Below are 14,501 nucleotides of genomic sequence, written 5' to 3' on the forward strand. Positions count from 1 at the left end.
GCAAGAAGCCCCACGCCCTACTATCCTTCCCTCGGCCAACACTTTTGATATCCCTAGTGCCAACATGAAAGAGTGCATCTGGTTCCTAGGTGGTGCCAAAATTGCTTCCAGACTTTGGTCTCCTTAATCCCCCACAATAAATAAAAATGAATTGAGGGACCCTAATCGTAAAGCTCTGCTCCAAAAAGGAAAAAAACCTATTCCTCATGTTTTAAAGCCCAAATTGACCATCCAAGAGGTTAGCAAGGAGGAGGCCGAAGTGGGGGAAGATTTTAGTAAGAATGAAAATACCCCTAGGAGGTCATATAGGCTAGCTACCCACTCTACTGAGAAAGGAAAACTAAAGAACCTAGTGAGCTATGATACTAAGGATGAGGTGGAGTTGGGTAATGAGGATGAGAAGGAAAAAAAAAAAAGTGAGGAAACTGACAAAAGGGGGGGAAAGGAGGAGGAGATGGAAACCTTTGAGAATGATGGCAGCTCCACCCATATTTTGGAGAGTCCAATTGATCTCACTGATGATATGATGCCAGATGAAGTGGAGATGAACAAACCCAAGATAGAAGGGACTTGTAAACCCAGCATGATGGGACTTATTCTGAATGCAAAACCAATGTTAACAAGTTGGAAAATCTCAAAGCCAAGGTCTCTAAACTTGAAAGGAAACTTGGGAGTGTCTCCCAATTCAACTTGAGGGTTATGCACAGTTCCACCACCTCCTTGTGCCTGATGCAGGAAAGATCTTGGGAGTTGATGAGGAAGAGGAAGGAAATTACAAGGAAGTGTTTAAGTTCCTCGTTGAAGATTGGTCCAATGTCCTCCACTAGGCTGGTTGCAAATTCAATGATAGTCACTAGGGATAGTCTTTAGTTTTTGTTGTTAATGTTGTTTTTGGCCACAGACGGCCCTATGTTAAGACTTTTACTAGTATAGATATTACTGTGTTTATGACCCTAGGTGGCCTTTTGCTAAGACTTTAAGTAGTTTAGATAGCTCGTTGGGCAAGGGTTCCAAAGGTATAATTTTCTTTTGGTGCGTTGTTGATGGTTAGTTTTTTATGTTAGTTGGTTGTTAATGTCCTACTACTACTTTTATAGTTAACTTTACGCCCTTTGAGTAGTTGTTTATAGGGACAACACCCTTGTTTTATTGCTTATTAATATCAAAAACAATATCCTAAAATTGTGATATTTTAATTTACGTTTAACATTATTTATATTTGAAAATCTAAAATGGATGTGAAAACGGTCAAGAAATAGTTTGTTCGCAACAAGTTTTGCATCAATCTATGTATATACAAAACAAGAAGGCCTGCAATAATTATGGTAACATAGAGTGGAACACATTGAAAATGAGAACTCTTTACTTCAATCCTAGATGTGCAACATGTTGTCCAATTTTGATACGGTAAATTCAATGTACCAAATTCTTAATTCTCCACAACTAGGTATTCAAAGATGACACTGTAAATGCAAATAAACAAATTTTAGATGCTCTACTCTATTACAGTAAGGCTTTTATTATCAGGCAACATATGGAAATGAATTAGAAGTCCCCAACTTGACTTAAATAAACCTTCTTGTGCTTGGTTGTCCAAAACAATGTTCTCACATTAATACAAAAATGATGGTTTGACCTCTCACAATATGAGTTATGTTATGCCACAATGGATAGAACAAATCTTTTAGTTTAATTTTTATTAAAAAAGCATAAAAACAATGATGTTGGCCCTATACAAAGGCAAACCAAGAGGCCACAAACAATTGATCAAGAATAGGCCAATGACAACAAAGGCCCAAATAGACCACTTAAAACACACTAGCAGAACAACTAGTAACCCACATCAAGGATAGGGAGAAATACAACCACAACTCAAGGAAGAGTTTGGGAGGAGGAAGAATGATCTCTCCTACATCGACGAACAACAATCCAAGCAATACTGTCATTTGGAACACAATCACAAAGGGGATTAAGAGGGAGAATCCCCATAGTGAGACTATCAACACAAGGAGCTAAATGTTGACAAGATGAAACTTCAACCACCAAAGGGTGGAGTAGAGCAGAAGTAACAAGCAAAGAAGGGTCCACAAGACCATAGGGGGCCATGCCAACAGCAAGAGGTAAAGATAGATCCATGGGGTTCGGGGGACCAGACCAACAGCAGGAGGCAAAACATCATCCTAGGAGGAATCATCAACAACCTGTGAAGAGTTGTCAAAAGAAGAATCGAAAGCTAGGACGGTTAGGTGATCATTAATAGCATCCTTCCGCCAAGTGGTAGCGGCCTTACATAGTGCGACAGAGAACAATATGTGGCCAAGTGACTAGTAGAGAAGTAGCAATGACGTCGAAAGGGGAGGCCCTCATAATCCAACAATTGAGTCCATGGCCTATCCCCAACCATGAGAATCACATCTCAAGGAATGGTTATGGAGACATCGATATTGATTAGGATCTGTGTGAAAGTAGAAAGACCCATGGAGGAGGTGGTATCATCAACCTTCAAGAAGCGGCTGATAGAGTTGCCAATGACCTCAAAATAAGAGTTCTCCTTAAAATGAAGGGGAAGATTGGGGAGACAACCCATATTGGACACACATTTAGTTTAGTAAGAGGGTTAAAGGAGGTTGTCCAAGGTTTAACCGAGAGGGAGTGAACACCCCCAAAACCACAACTTAGTCAACACCAAATCACGATTGTCAGAAGAAACAAAAGTAGCAACAAAAAAACCTTTGGCACAAGGGAAAAGCTCGATGTTACTAGGGGCTTCCAAGATTCTACCACCCATCAATGAAGATCCAAGAGAGAAGGCCAAAGACTAGCAAATCTACACACCAACCCACAACGATGGTAGAAATCCACATTATCCACCACATCTTGACCACAAACCACAACAGGGGAGGTCTTGGCACAAAATAGAGAACGAGATTTCCCCTTGGCATCTTTTAGTTTGTTTCTACTCTATGATTGAAGCTATTGTAATGTGTGATCAGGTAGGATGTTCATCATAGTCTAGTTCTTTTTCAAGAGCTCATCCTTAAATAGTGTAACATTTTTTTCAATCAAACACTCTTTAACAGGAAGACAATGCCCATATGTGATTCCAACTTTCCTTTGTTCAACAGATTAGATTGAATGCAATATAAACTTATTTAGGTCCCAATCAATTTGTTGCAGATTGTATTACCTAGTCCATGGTTAATCATATGAGAAGCACCCATTTCCATGTGTATTACAGACAATGATAAATGTTGAATATATGATAACACTTTTCTTTCATTCTAGTAATTCACACTACCCCTCCTTCCACTTTAGCCAGCCAAATTTTGTCTTTAAAGTCAACAATGATTATCACTACCAAACATTTCATATCTTCAAAAATAAATTTTCAGGCATTATTCATTTCAAATCGTTTACGAGCATTATTCATTTCATATCTTCAAAAGTAAATTTATGGGCATTATTCATTAATAAAAGAGTCCTTGGTTATGATGATTTTGTGTTATGTCCCCTTTTGTGAATAACCTAATTTCTACCCTAAATCACAATTTTCAAGTAAAACAAGAAATGGAATAAGGTTAGTGATATCATTTACTTGATTGAGAACCTAAGGTTAGAAACCATTTGTAACATAATTCATAATATAGAATTTCTTAATTAGGAACATCAAAAGCACGGATCTTTCCTACTATGTTGGAGACATTAATTTAATCATAAGATATTTCTAATCTATTTGAGAAAATCTAACCACAAGGAAAGTAGAACAAGGTGATTTGATAGGTGACCTAGAGATCCTTTACCCTAGACCCAAGAGGAAATATACCATCCCTCTTGGCCTCATGTGGGCCTTGCCATCCATATGAGGTGGTGTACCTAGTGAGGTGTCTCATAACCATTCCCCTTCATCATGACATCCTTTTCCATTTCCCGTGATTGGATTCCTTAGCATATTGATCCACCACGATGGAGGGTTGGGGTTCATTTACAATGGGGTGTCCTGGAAATCCTTCCCTTCTAAGCCCAAGGGCAACACTACTTGTAGCCTCTTGACCTAATGGACCCTCAATCACCACCAATGAGGTGGCATACATAGAAGAGGATACTTAGAAGAGGATCCCAATGCTATTTCCCCTCCTTGTAAGCCCTTAAAACCCCTATCATGGCTGATTATAATATTTAAGCAAAACATACAAAGTCCTACATTATAGCATGTATTATATACATAAATAAGCAATCATAAACAAATATCATATTTCTAAGTTGTATGCACATTAATCAATATTGAGCCTAAACAAGATTCATTATGCTATGTATATTACAAGAAACTCATACCAAAATCACAATATATGATCAATTTGTTGTATGCCTTAATTTATTATCAATATTAAATTTGATCTATTCGATTGAATGAATTAATTTGATTGTATGACTTGAAGTATTTGTGAGTCATGATTAAGTGATGGTTGATTGGGTGATTGAAGAGTGATGATGTAATGAATACCAATTTCATATATTGGCAAATGATGATTCTTAATACTAATTTGATAGTGAGTTGTTGATTGATTGTTTACTTTATTGATAACTAACGATTGCTTTTGCAGATCCACGAGTGATGAGCAATGATTTAAGGATCCCTGAATGCTTGAAATGATCATTCCTTTGTACTTATTGGTGGAAAAGTCGCCACTTTTCATTACTGCTTTTGAAAATAATATATTGATCTCCCTTCCATCTTTTCCTCAAATGAATCTTCTTCCCATTATATTTTCTCATGAGACGGAGAGGTTACATCTCTTCAACATGCCTGCCCTTTGACAAGAGACGCAACCTTTTACAATTTCCCCGCTTTAAAATAGTACAAACCTTTCATAATTTTTGCCCTTTGAAAAATACACTTCCTTTCTTCTTCCATTAACCTTTCCTTATTCACATGCTTCATTAATTTCTTCCCTCTTCAACATCTTTCAAATTATCTCTGATCTCTTCGACTTGTGTCTCATGTTTCAACTCTTCATTCCATGCCTTTTGACCATTCATTAACTTAACTACATTTTAATTATATTATCTTATATTTTTATTATTTTATGTTTTAATTTATTATTATTATTTATTATTAGATCATATTTCAAAATGAAGACGTTACATATTGTTATTCAGAAGGCAACGCATATGGCAACTGAAGTTTGGCAGATTCAATACTATTGAAAAGCACAATCTACAGCTGTAAAGTTATCTCAATTCCATATGGTTTCCAGAAAAAATAGGATAGTTTAGCATAGAAAATATACAAGGCACCCTTATCAAACCATATCATTTTTGTTCTTTTAACCCTTACATTTCTATACATGATCCTTCAATGAATATATCATTTATTAACAGTAGGATGCTCTAGCTGTGAGCTATAGCCATGTCATGATTTTTGGGTACCTGAACATTGTTGAATCATACTAACACTAATTGAAAGGCATATATAGCTGACATCTAAGACCTTTTCATCCAGGTCCCGAACTTTTTGTATGTTGCATTGTTATTTTATGGATACGACACCGGCAATTGATGCAGTCGTTAGTTTTACAACCTATTCTCTCTCATGGTCATTGCTACTCTTATGTTTTCTATTTACAATCACTTCAAAAAAGATAACAGAAGAAATTGAAGTCTTTTAAAAGGAAAGTAACAACAAATAAGTGCAAGATTGTACCATATTGTCAGACTCCAGACTCAGCCATGCTTTGCCGAGGACTTCGACTCAGTGCAACAACTTATGCAGACTCAATACTCAGAATGTGTAAAAGTTTTTTTAAGGGCTTTTTTTCAATTTCAGGTCGCTTTCCTACAAAATTTCACAAATTCTGCAGTCTGATTGCTGAGATTTGCAAGTCTCGTCCGAATCTACTATAGTACTAACTAAAGTACCAGGAGCCCAAGGCTGCGTACCCTTTGAAGTCAAGGATGCTGAGGTCCACCCAGCCTCAGCCTATAGTGGTCAAGTCAGTTGATCGATAGATGTTCAGCAAGATAAAAACCTACCCACTACTAAACAAGTTGTCCTTTAAGGTTGCCCACACGCATGGTCATTTATAATGACTTCATATGGATCAACCATTGTTGCTTGGTCACTTTGCATACACTCAAACTCGCTGAGTTCTGAATGGTGTATTCTACCAGATTGTTATGTGGTCTTATATATTGTTTTAAGTATCATTAACCACCGCATGCAACACACACATATTGAAGACCGAAGCTCAATACAGCATATTCTTTCATAAGATATCCCCTAAATTTTGCCCAGTGGATTTGAAGCAAGCCAGAGAACAATGATTTTTAACCATTGGCCGAAGTTCCATTTCCACAGGCCTTGGCACACTTAAATATGATGAGGCCAAATTTTGGAGGTAGGAGTCAAACTTGCCATTGTAAACCCCCATAAGGACAGCTCTGGCATTATGGACCTATGTTCATTGTATTATTCCCAATGGGTTTGGAGCAAGACTGATGCGGATCCCAAGGTATCATCTTCAACTAAATATACATTTATAGTAAGCCTAAGCTATCATCGCCAAATTTGTTGAATGCAGTTGCCAGAGAACAATCCCTTTAAAGGGTTGGACATTTGAAATGATTATTGCCTTGTTACTTATATTTCTGAAACAGAGCATGGAAAACATTAAGGAGAAAAAATTAACCTGACACATCGTTCAGTAAAAGCCCTTTCCCAACTTTTTTGTCTTAACTGTCCACTCATATAAGACATCATTTTGTTCGTTCTACTGAATTATGCAAAACTGGCAATCGAAGCAATGGGAATTTACAATACCAGCTCAAAGGTGCCAAAGCAATGGGTTGTTAAGAAGAGAACAAGATGCACCACACTAACATCAATTTATGAACCCAAAAAAATAAACATAAGCAGCATTTACCTAGCAAATCAACACAAAGTTCTAGATCAACCATTCTGGCTGGTGTTAAATTCTAACAAGACACAAACCCTATTCTTACCAAACAAATCCTTTGTATACAATGAAATAAAATTAAACATCTCATTGACTATTGAATTGTATCACCCGCAAAGCAATAAAATTAGATCTCAGTCACTTTAAAATTTAGTTAAGTTCCAAGGCATTCTCCCATACAAGGAAGCAGACAAAAAAGATACGACAAAATAAATACTCCAAAGTTTCGTTTTACACTGAATCTTCTCTACCAATTTGGTCTTTTAACTACAAAATGGATGTGAAGAACGTCACTCGATCTTTTGTAGAATGACCGGTGAGGGAACACTGCATCCAGAACAGAAAACAATAGAGTTAGAATCCAACAAAACAGTAATTATAACCAAAGCTAGAAGTAAATGATTTTTCATGCAATTTCTATATAGTTACTAAATGCGTAAATAGATGGATTGTGCTATAATGATTATAATATTATATTAAAAAAGAATATCAAACATTAGTAGCATGAAAAGTAAAATTTTAATATACCACAGCATTGATGAAAACAATTCAATATCTACCAGTGAAGCATACCTTATATGTGGCTGGGGTACATGAAAACCCTAACTCGCCCTCCCTGTCCATTCCCAAAATTTTCACATTGTAAAATTTATCAACAAGGAAACAAGAATGCTATCTGAATTAAAAAAACGATTTCAATATCTATAGGCATACCATTGACTTTGGAGGTAAATTTCTCTTGAACTTGGATCTCACAATACCACTATTGCCATGTGGTCTTGTTACTTTCCCCCATATGGACCTATAAAAGGTTCCATTTTTCTTTGTCTTGGCCTTGTAGACATAAGCCATTCTTTTACCTTGATACCATTCCACTTCCTCTCGTGTGTTCACTCCCTCAATTTGAATGAGAGATGTGTTTGGGTATTGATTTGATTTGGACCTGATCAAATGTAGTAAAATTTGAAAAGAACAATTGTTATATTAGTCCATCAAAATCAAGAAAGAAGTCAACGAGACTGGAGTAAACAATTTCAAGGGACACTTGGAAATAAAATCTTAGCAAATATATACCTTTTGTAACCAAGAATGACTCCTCGTACATAGAGCCTACATAAAGACAAACGTACCAAATAGTTAGCACCTAGATAATATACCATTTATTGAAAATTTTAAGCAGTAAGTGACAAGATTCAAAATATTTGATCAGTTGAACTTTTGAAAAAAGTAAAGGGTTTGCTAAGGTTTAGAATTTCAAGACCGTTTAGACAAGTTCAAAGTCATATAAAATTCAAAATGATGATTACTTGTGTGCACACAAAATATGAAGTCATCGAAAATAATATCTGTTCACATTATTTCAAAATTTGATACAACGCAGTGTCACACGATATTTACAGACTGGCATCAGCTTCAAAGCCTCCATAGTCTAGGCCCTAAGACCACTAAGTTCTGAAATAACAATTTAAACATCTTCAAGATAAGAACTTTCTTCATACGCTATTGATTATCAGTCCCTGCCTTTGCAGCAGACTATAGTATTATGGACGAGGGGCTCTGGAGGGTGAAAAATTAAACACGATACTAGAGTTTCTTGCCTATTTTTCCTTGGGTGATAAATCCTATTGTATGGATTTCTTGATTGGTCAAGAGTATTTTCCTGATACTGTTGGACTCTCAATAATCAGCAGAATAAAAAAATTAATTCTTTGATAAACCTTTGCTGCAGGCAAAAATAAGTCATGGAGGGCAATAAATTCATTTTTTTCATTGGGGAAGAATTTCAGCTGAATTAGTTATTTTCAAACTCTTTAATATTTAATAACAAAACAGCCTAAGTTAAAATCTGTGAGACCTCATTTTTCCTGTTTTGCATTCAAAAGCCTCAGGGTGGACACAACTGCATTTGTAAGGCTTACCTGTCTCCTCTGTTAACTGCACTTTGTAACTCTTTTTATCTAACCTAAGCATTTTAGCACCCCTACTTTCAACAACTCACTATAGAATTGATTTGGTAACGGAAACCTAACCTATTCCTTTTTTTGAACCTGTAGATGAGTGAAGGCTGGTGTCAGAGCCACTAATTTCCCACCTGTAAGGTGCCCTCCTTACCAATACCATATAAGTGCCTGTGTATTCATTTGCTACTCCACTAGTTCATTTGTCATATGCTTTTTAAGTTGTGGGTATGTCTGAAATGGAAGAGTTTTGCGGCTTCATGAAAATCAGTATATGGTGGAAATAACTAATTTTGAACTAAATTTCTTTTTCTTTCCCTTCCACCTTCTTTATATGTGGGTTGTACAGTATATTCTGGCACAGCTTTTTACCCTATATTCATTTTACTCGACTTAATCTCTTCACCACTTGAGTATGAGACAGCTAAAAATACAAAAATATGCCAGGTAGTGGTGTTAATATCATAACCATAAATTGGGTTTACTATTTAAATTGTTTTGCCTATGGTCTTTAATTGCAAGGTTTAATTCTTGTTTTACCTTGTTTTCAAACTCATCTGTTATTAAACTATTATTTTATTTTTGCAGGTTTTTCTTTTCGGGCCAGAATATATGGCTCAAAGTATCTAGGTGGCAAGTAAAGTTATGTTTTTGTCCTTGCTTAGGCTATTAATCTTTTTAGTATTTAAACAAATTCATGCTCTTGTGTCTGTTTCCAAATGGGTCCTTTCAGCAAGATGTGCTCAACATGCATAAAATATTATCTGCAGTGCATACTTCACAAGGGGAGAATTTCAATAAGGCAGGTGATCTTACTGAGCAATCCCCAGGCTTCTGAACCACTTATTCAATCTGTTATATCTTCTGTGGCCTACCCTTGCTCGTTGATTGGGCAATTTCTTCTCAATGCTAGCTATGTGTTTCTTGGTTTGACAGTCAAATATGTAATTTCTGCTGATCTTCCAGTGAAAAAACTTCAAGGGGAAATGTTGGGAGGTAAAAAACATACAAGCCCCTTGATAGACTTTAAATTTAAGAGATCAATAGTTCTATGTTCCTGCTCCTCCACTGCTAGATACCAGTTTAGTGATGAAAGTCCTGTGTCTCCCAAAAATAATTAGAAGGGTACACCTTCTTGTTGAAGCCCAGAGATCTTCCCTGCCAGACTCTGGAATTAGATCTCGTGCTAGACTTGATGATGATATAATTGGGCCCTCCCTGTCAATTTAGAACTGCTCAGAATTGCATGATATACGTAATGGGGTATAATCAATTTTGCCATAAATTATAAAGGAAAACTGTATCACATTAAAAGGCAAGACTTTTTGCAGACTGTTAAAAATTCTTATGGATTGTATTTGTTGTTGTATGGTAATTTAGTCTATAATATTTTCATCAATTCAAAACATTGGATGAATTTATGCACTTTGCATATATTTTGATAAGCTTATCTTGAAGAATTAGGCACATTATAAATGCAGATTGCCACTTAGCAAGGAAGGGGCAGATTCAGATTCAGACCTTTGACTTACCCTGTTAAAATAGCAATGCCAAGTGATTTCAATTTATTGTTTAAAAAATTGCTAATATCTTGGTAAGATTGCACATCAACTTAAACTACAAATGCACTTGTTAGTCCATAATTATAGCAAACAATTTTCACTAGATTCTTGCAGAAGGCACTTTGCAAAAAACAATTTAATCTGTATGTTAATGTTTGTGTATTTCTTCTTTGTAGAGAGCAGTAATTCACATTTTCTGACTTTCTCTTTGGACAAAAATAATATTTCCCAAGTGAATAAGTTTATTTCTTGTTTGTAACAATAAACAGTTTTGCATGCAAAAGCCCCAGCTTAGACATGCATGGATTTCTAAGGGTTGCACATCTTGATGAGCAAAGACTGCTACTGAAGCGACATGAGTGCAAAACAAAGGGGCAAAAGAGTGAGGCATGTACTTTTCTAGTCTACAATAGGTCTATATATACATACATTACCCATTGTTGCTGACAATTTTAAAACCTTTCCCACATGCTGTGAAGTAGACTGATTGTAATACTTTGAATTGACAGTCTAGTAGCACATTATTCTGTATCAAGGTTTGCAACTCCCATAGCTCCACTCTGTCTATCCTCGAGATTTGGAATCTTCTTGGATGGGGTATTTGGAACTGTATATGGATCACTGTATCAGAGTAAGAAGCCTGGCACTTTCAGCTGCTCCTTAGCCCAAAAGGACTAACTCCAAACTTTCTATCGTGTTTACTCCACTTTCTCCATGCAGTGAGGCTGCTTGTCTTTCGGGGTTGACACAAATTTCAAGTTGAAGAGTGATATAGATAGCAATATGTAATGACCCCTCTTCAAACTTAAAATATGTCCAAACAAAGGTCAAGTAGTAGATAAAATAAAATTATAATTGAAGTTTATTTTTTATAATATCAAGAGGCATGTGAAGAGCTATGTCTATTGGGAGAAAAAGAGTATTTAAGAGACACTAAGGAAGAAGAATCATTATTAAGAATACATTTCTATCATTTGAGTCAGAATAACCTTGCGACTGGCAGCAAATTGTGACTTTCTACGGACATTTATGAGGCATTTTTAAAATAGAAAAAAAAAGTGTAACCCCAAAATAAATCACTCCAGAATTGATACGGATTAAGAGCCTCCAAAGGAATTAATTTAGTCATTCTGAACTATATTATGAGCATTAAATTTCATCTACAGAATAAACTATTAACTGTATATTCTGGATCAATCACATCAAGATTAGATATGGATTTCATATTTATATTTAAATGTGCATATTATCATAATTGCGAGCTAGTGCTTGTTGTATTTAAAAAATAAAAAGGGACGTCATGCAATGGAGTTCATGGTATTATCCTCTTTTCTTGATGAATATCATCTCCACTTGGGCTATCTCTTATCATTGGTGTTATCTTTAAATTTGAAAACCAGTTATTGTACACTTGTTATTCTACACAATCTTTGAGCAATCTTTCTAACTGTTCCAATATCTATCATTTTTGCTTTGTATTGTCTTTTCTTTGGTCATGATGGTACGTATGAGCAACATATCTCCACTCTATGACAATGTCACTCAAGTCTCATCTACTCACTCATCTTTTTTAAAAATTTATGAGCAAATTTGTGAATGAAATTATAATTCTTATATTTAGGGTTAGTGATACCTCTGTATTATCACGAGCCTCAGTGCATACAAAGAAACCTTTTGTTTTCAATGTTGACTGGATATAACTTCATACTAACAAATTCTAAGTGATTACATTTTACTACTTACTACTTAAAAATTATCTGCCATGAACAACCCTTGTTCAGATCTTTCTCGATAAATGGACCAAATCAGCATATACTTGGCACAATCTTGAAAAAGTATAGTAATACCTATGCTTTTTACATTAATTCATGCTATGTTTCTATAAAAATATTTTGGTTGAGACATGATCTTTTTGCATCTGTTGTGGTTTATAAACAGGCAACTTGTCTGTCCCATATATGATTAGACAACACTATTTTTGATTCTTTTACCGTAATGTTGGAAGCTTGACTATCCCATTTATGACTAGACAAAACCATTTTTCAACCTTTTAGTGTTGAGGTCCTTCTAGAATTTAATCAGTTGCTTCTGATTTTATTATTTATGTAAATATGTTCTGTGATGGAAAACAAGCTTTCTTGCCTTGTACTTGTAATAAAATTCCAGTCATTGCTGCAAAATGATTTTGCAGCCTTGGACAGGAACTTAACCTGTAATGCAGCCCTTGTTGTTAATAACATATAGTAATACAATCAGAGCCAACGATCAGATTTTATGCATCGACACTACCACCACAATTTGAATTGACCTAATTTATATCAAAATTTATTTGAAAGATCTACGCAAAGTCGTGAAAATGCCCAGGATTGATTAATAAAACACACAAAAACCCACCCCGCTTCAGATCTAGGGTCTCCTTCCATGTTTCTAATGTAACTAGAGTTGTTATTCAGAAAACACAAAAAACCCTCTAATGATAAGTAAACTGGACATCATTTATACAATAGAAAATCACGCATAGTACACTGCAAAACATGACTTAGCATAAGAACCCATTCATAGCATCGTTCAATAAAATTTAACCAGATATTAACCGCACCATTCGGTTCACTGTAGATAAAAACAGCGTATTCATACAAGAACACTAAAACATATATGCAAAAACCTATACAATACCACCCATATAGATTTTTAGCTTCCAAAATCCATGATGATCGATCAAAATACTCCAGTTTTCACCTATTCAAAAAAAGTTAATTTCCAGTCCTACATATATATTTCAGGAGAGACCAGCTTTTGAAATGGGATTTTTTGCAGAAATCATCAAATTAATTGAAAAGGGTTACAAAAAAACCATTTTTTATGTTCAAATCAGAGACAAACAGATCGTCTTCACAAACAGTTAAATTTATCAGGAAAGATATGGGTGTATGTACCTTACACGCTCTCCTTGGCGCTCCTTCACCATTTTTACTAAACCCTTACAAACCCTAATGTGCAAGACCTTGAGGAGAGTAGATATGTAGTGTCAATGAAATCCACAGCTAGGTTTTGCACTTCCGGTAACCAAAAAGCTTAATGTCAACCTAAGAGGCTCAAATAATGGGGCAATAGAAGATCTAGATTCATTCCAAATCATTTGGAGTGCATGCACGCCGTCCCCTACAGCAATTATGTGAGCCACTTTAGGAAGGACAAAATATATATATATATATATATTGTGGCAATTATTGTGTATTATTAGGTACGCGGATACATTATAGTAATCATTCAATTTAAATATTTTTCCTATTAATCGCTATTTTTATTATTATTATTATTTTAATATTGGTACCTAATATTTATAAGTCATTTGAACAATATTTTAATCCTTTTAACATTTGCTTTAAATTAAAAAAATTATTCATTGTTATGTTTTTTTTTTTGTCAAATGGAAAAAAATGAATTCATTTATTTTGAATTTTTTGCAAACATGAATGAAATCAAAATATTTTACATTACTTTTTTTGTGTCGTGTGCTTCCTCAATTACCTATTGAAATAGAGTTGTTACTAGAGTAGTTATAATAAAACTTTCTAGTTAGTCAATATATTATAAGAACCTACTGGTTCTAGAGAACTCAAGCTAAAACATGTCAATGAGCATGATGGATTGGTTAATGCTTTGAAGACGTCTACTTTTAGGAATACCACATATGTGTTTGTCACCGCAATAGTAGGAAATATGATGACAAGATGAGTCTTCTTTGAAGTGTAACTCATCAAAGTTTTTTAAGTTATTCTAGTATTATTTAATAGTTTGGGGCTAGAGGAAAATTTCCTATATATTCACAAAAAAAATGGTTGTGATTATTTGTTCATATTATAAATCTTCTAATATGTACAAAGGTAATTTGCAAAGGTAATTCTCCATCAAGAGCTAGTTGTGTAATATAAATCACTTAATATTTAAGGATAACTTTGCATTAGATTCAAACTAATGCTCAAAAGTATACTTTATTTACTACAATTTCATTATCCTGTGGTGTT

General features: G+C 35.0%; 1 protein-coding gene across 1 annotated transcript; it reads right to left on the reverse strand.

The window, feature by feature from the left end:
• Window positions 1–7,026: 7,026 nt before the first annotated feature.
• LOC131077112 (large ribosomal subunit protein eL33y) lies at window positions 7,027–13,632 on the reverse strand. Its single transcript, XM_058014544.2, has 5 exons — window positions 13,410–13,632; window positions 8,028–8,063; window positions 7,668–7,896; window positions 7,527–7,569; window positions 7,027–7,280 (listed from the first exon to the last, which is right to left on the reverse strand). Exons 1-4 carry the CDS (start codon window positions 13,439–13,441, stop codon window positions 7,528–7,530), a joined length of 339 nt encoding a protein of 112 aa, XP_057870527.1. The 5' UTR covers window positions 13,442–13,632; the 3' UTR covers window positions 7,027–7,280; window position 7,527.
• Window positions 13,633–14,501: the final 869 nt, after the last annotated feature.

The sequence above is a fragment of the Cryptomeria japonica genome, chromosome 9, assembly GCF_030272615.1.
Source record: "Cryptomeria japonica chromosome 9, Sugi_1.0, whole genome shotgun sequence".
Taxonomy (NCBI): domain Eukaryota; kingdom Viridiplantae; phylum Streptophyta; class Pinopsida; order Cupressales; family Cupressaceae; genus Cryptomeria; species Cryptomeria japonica.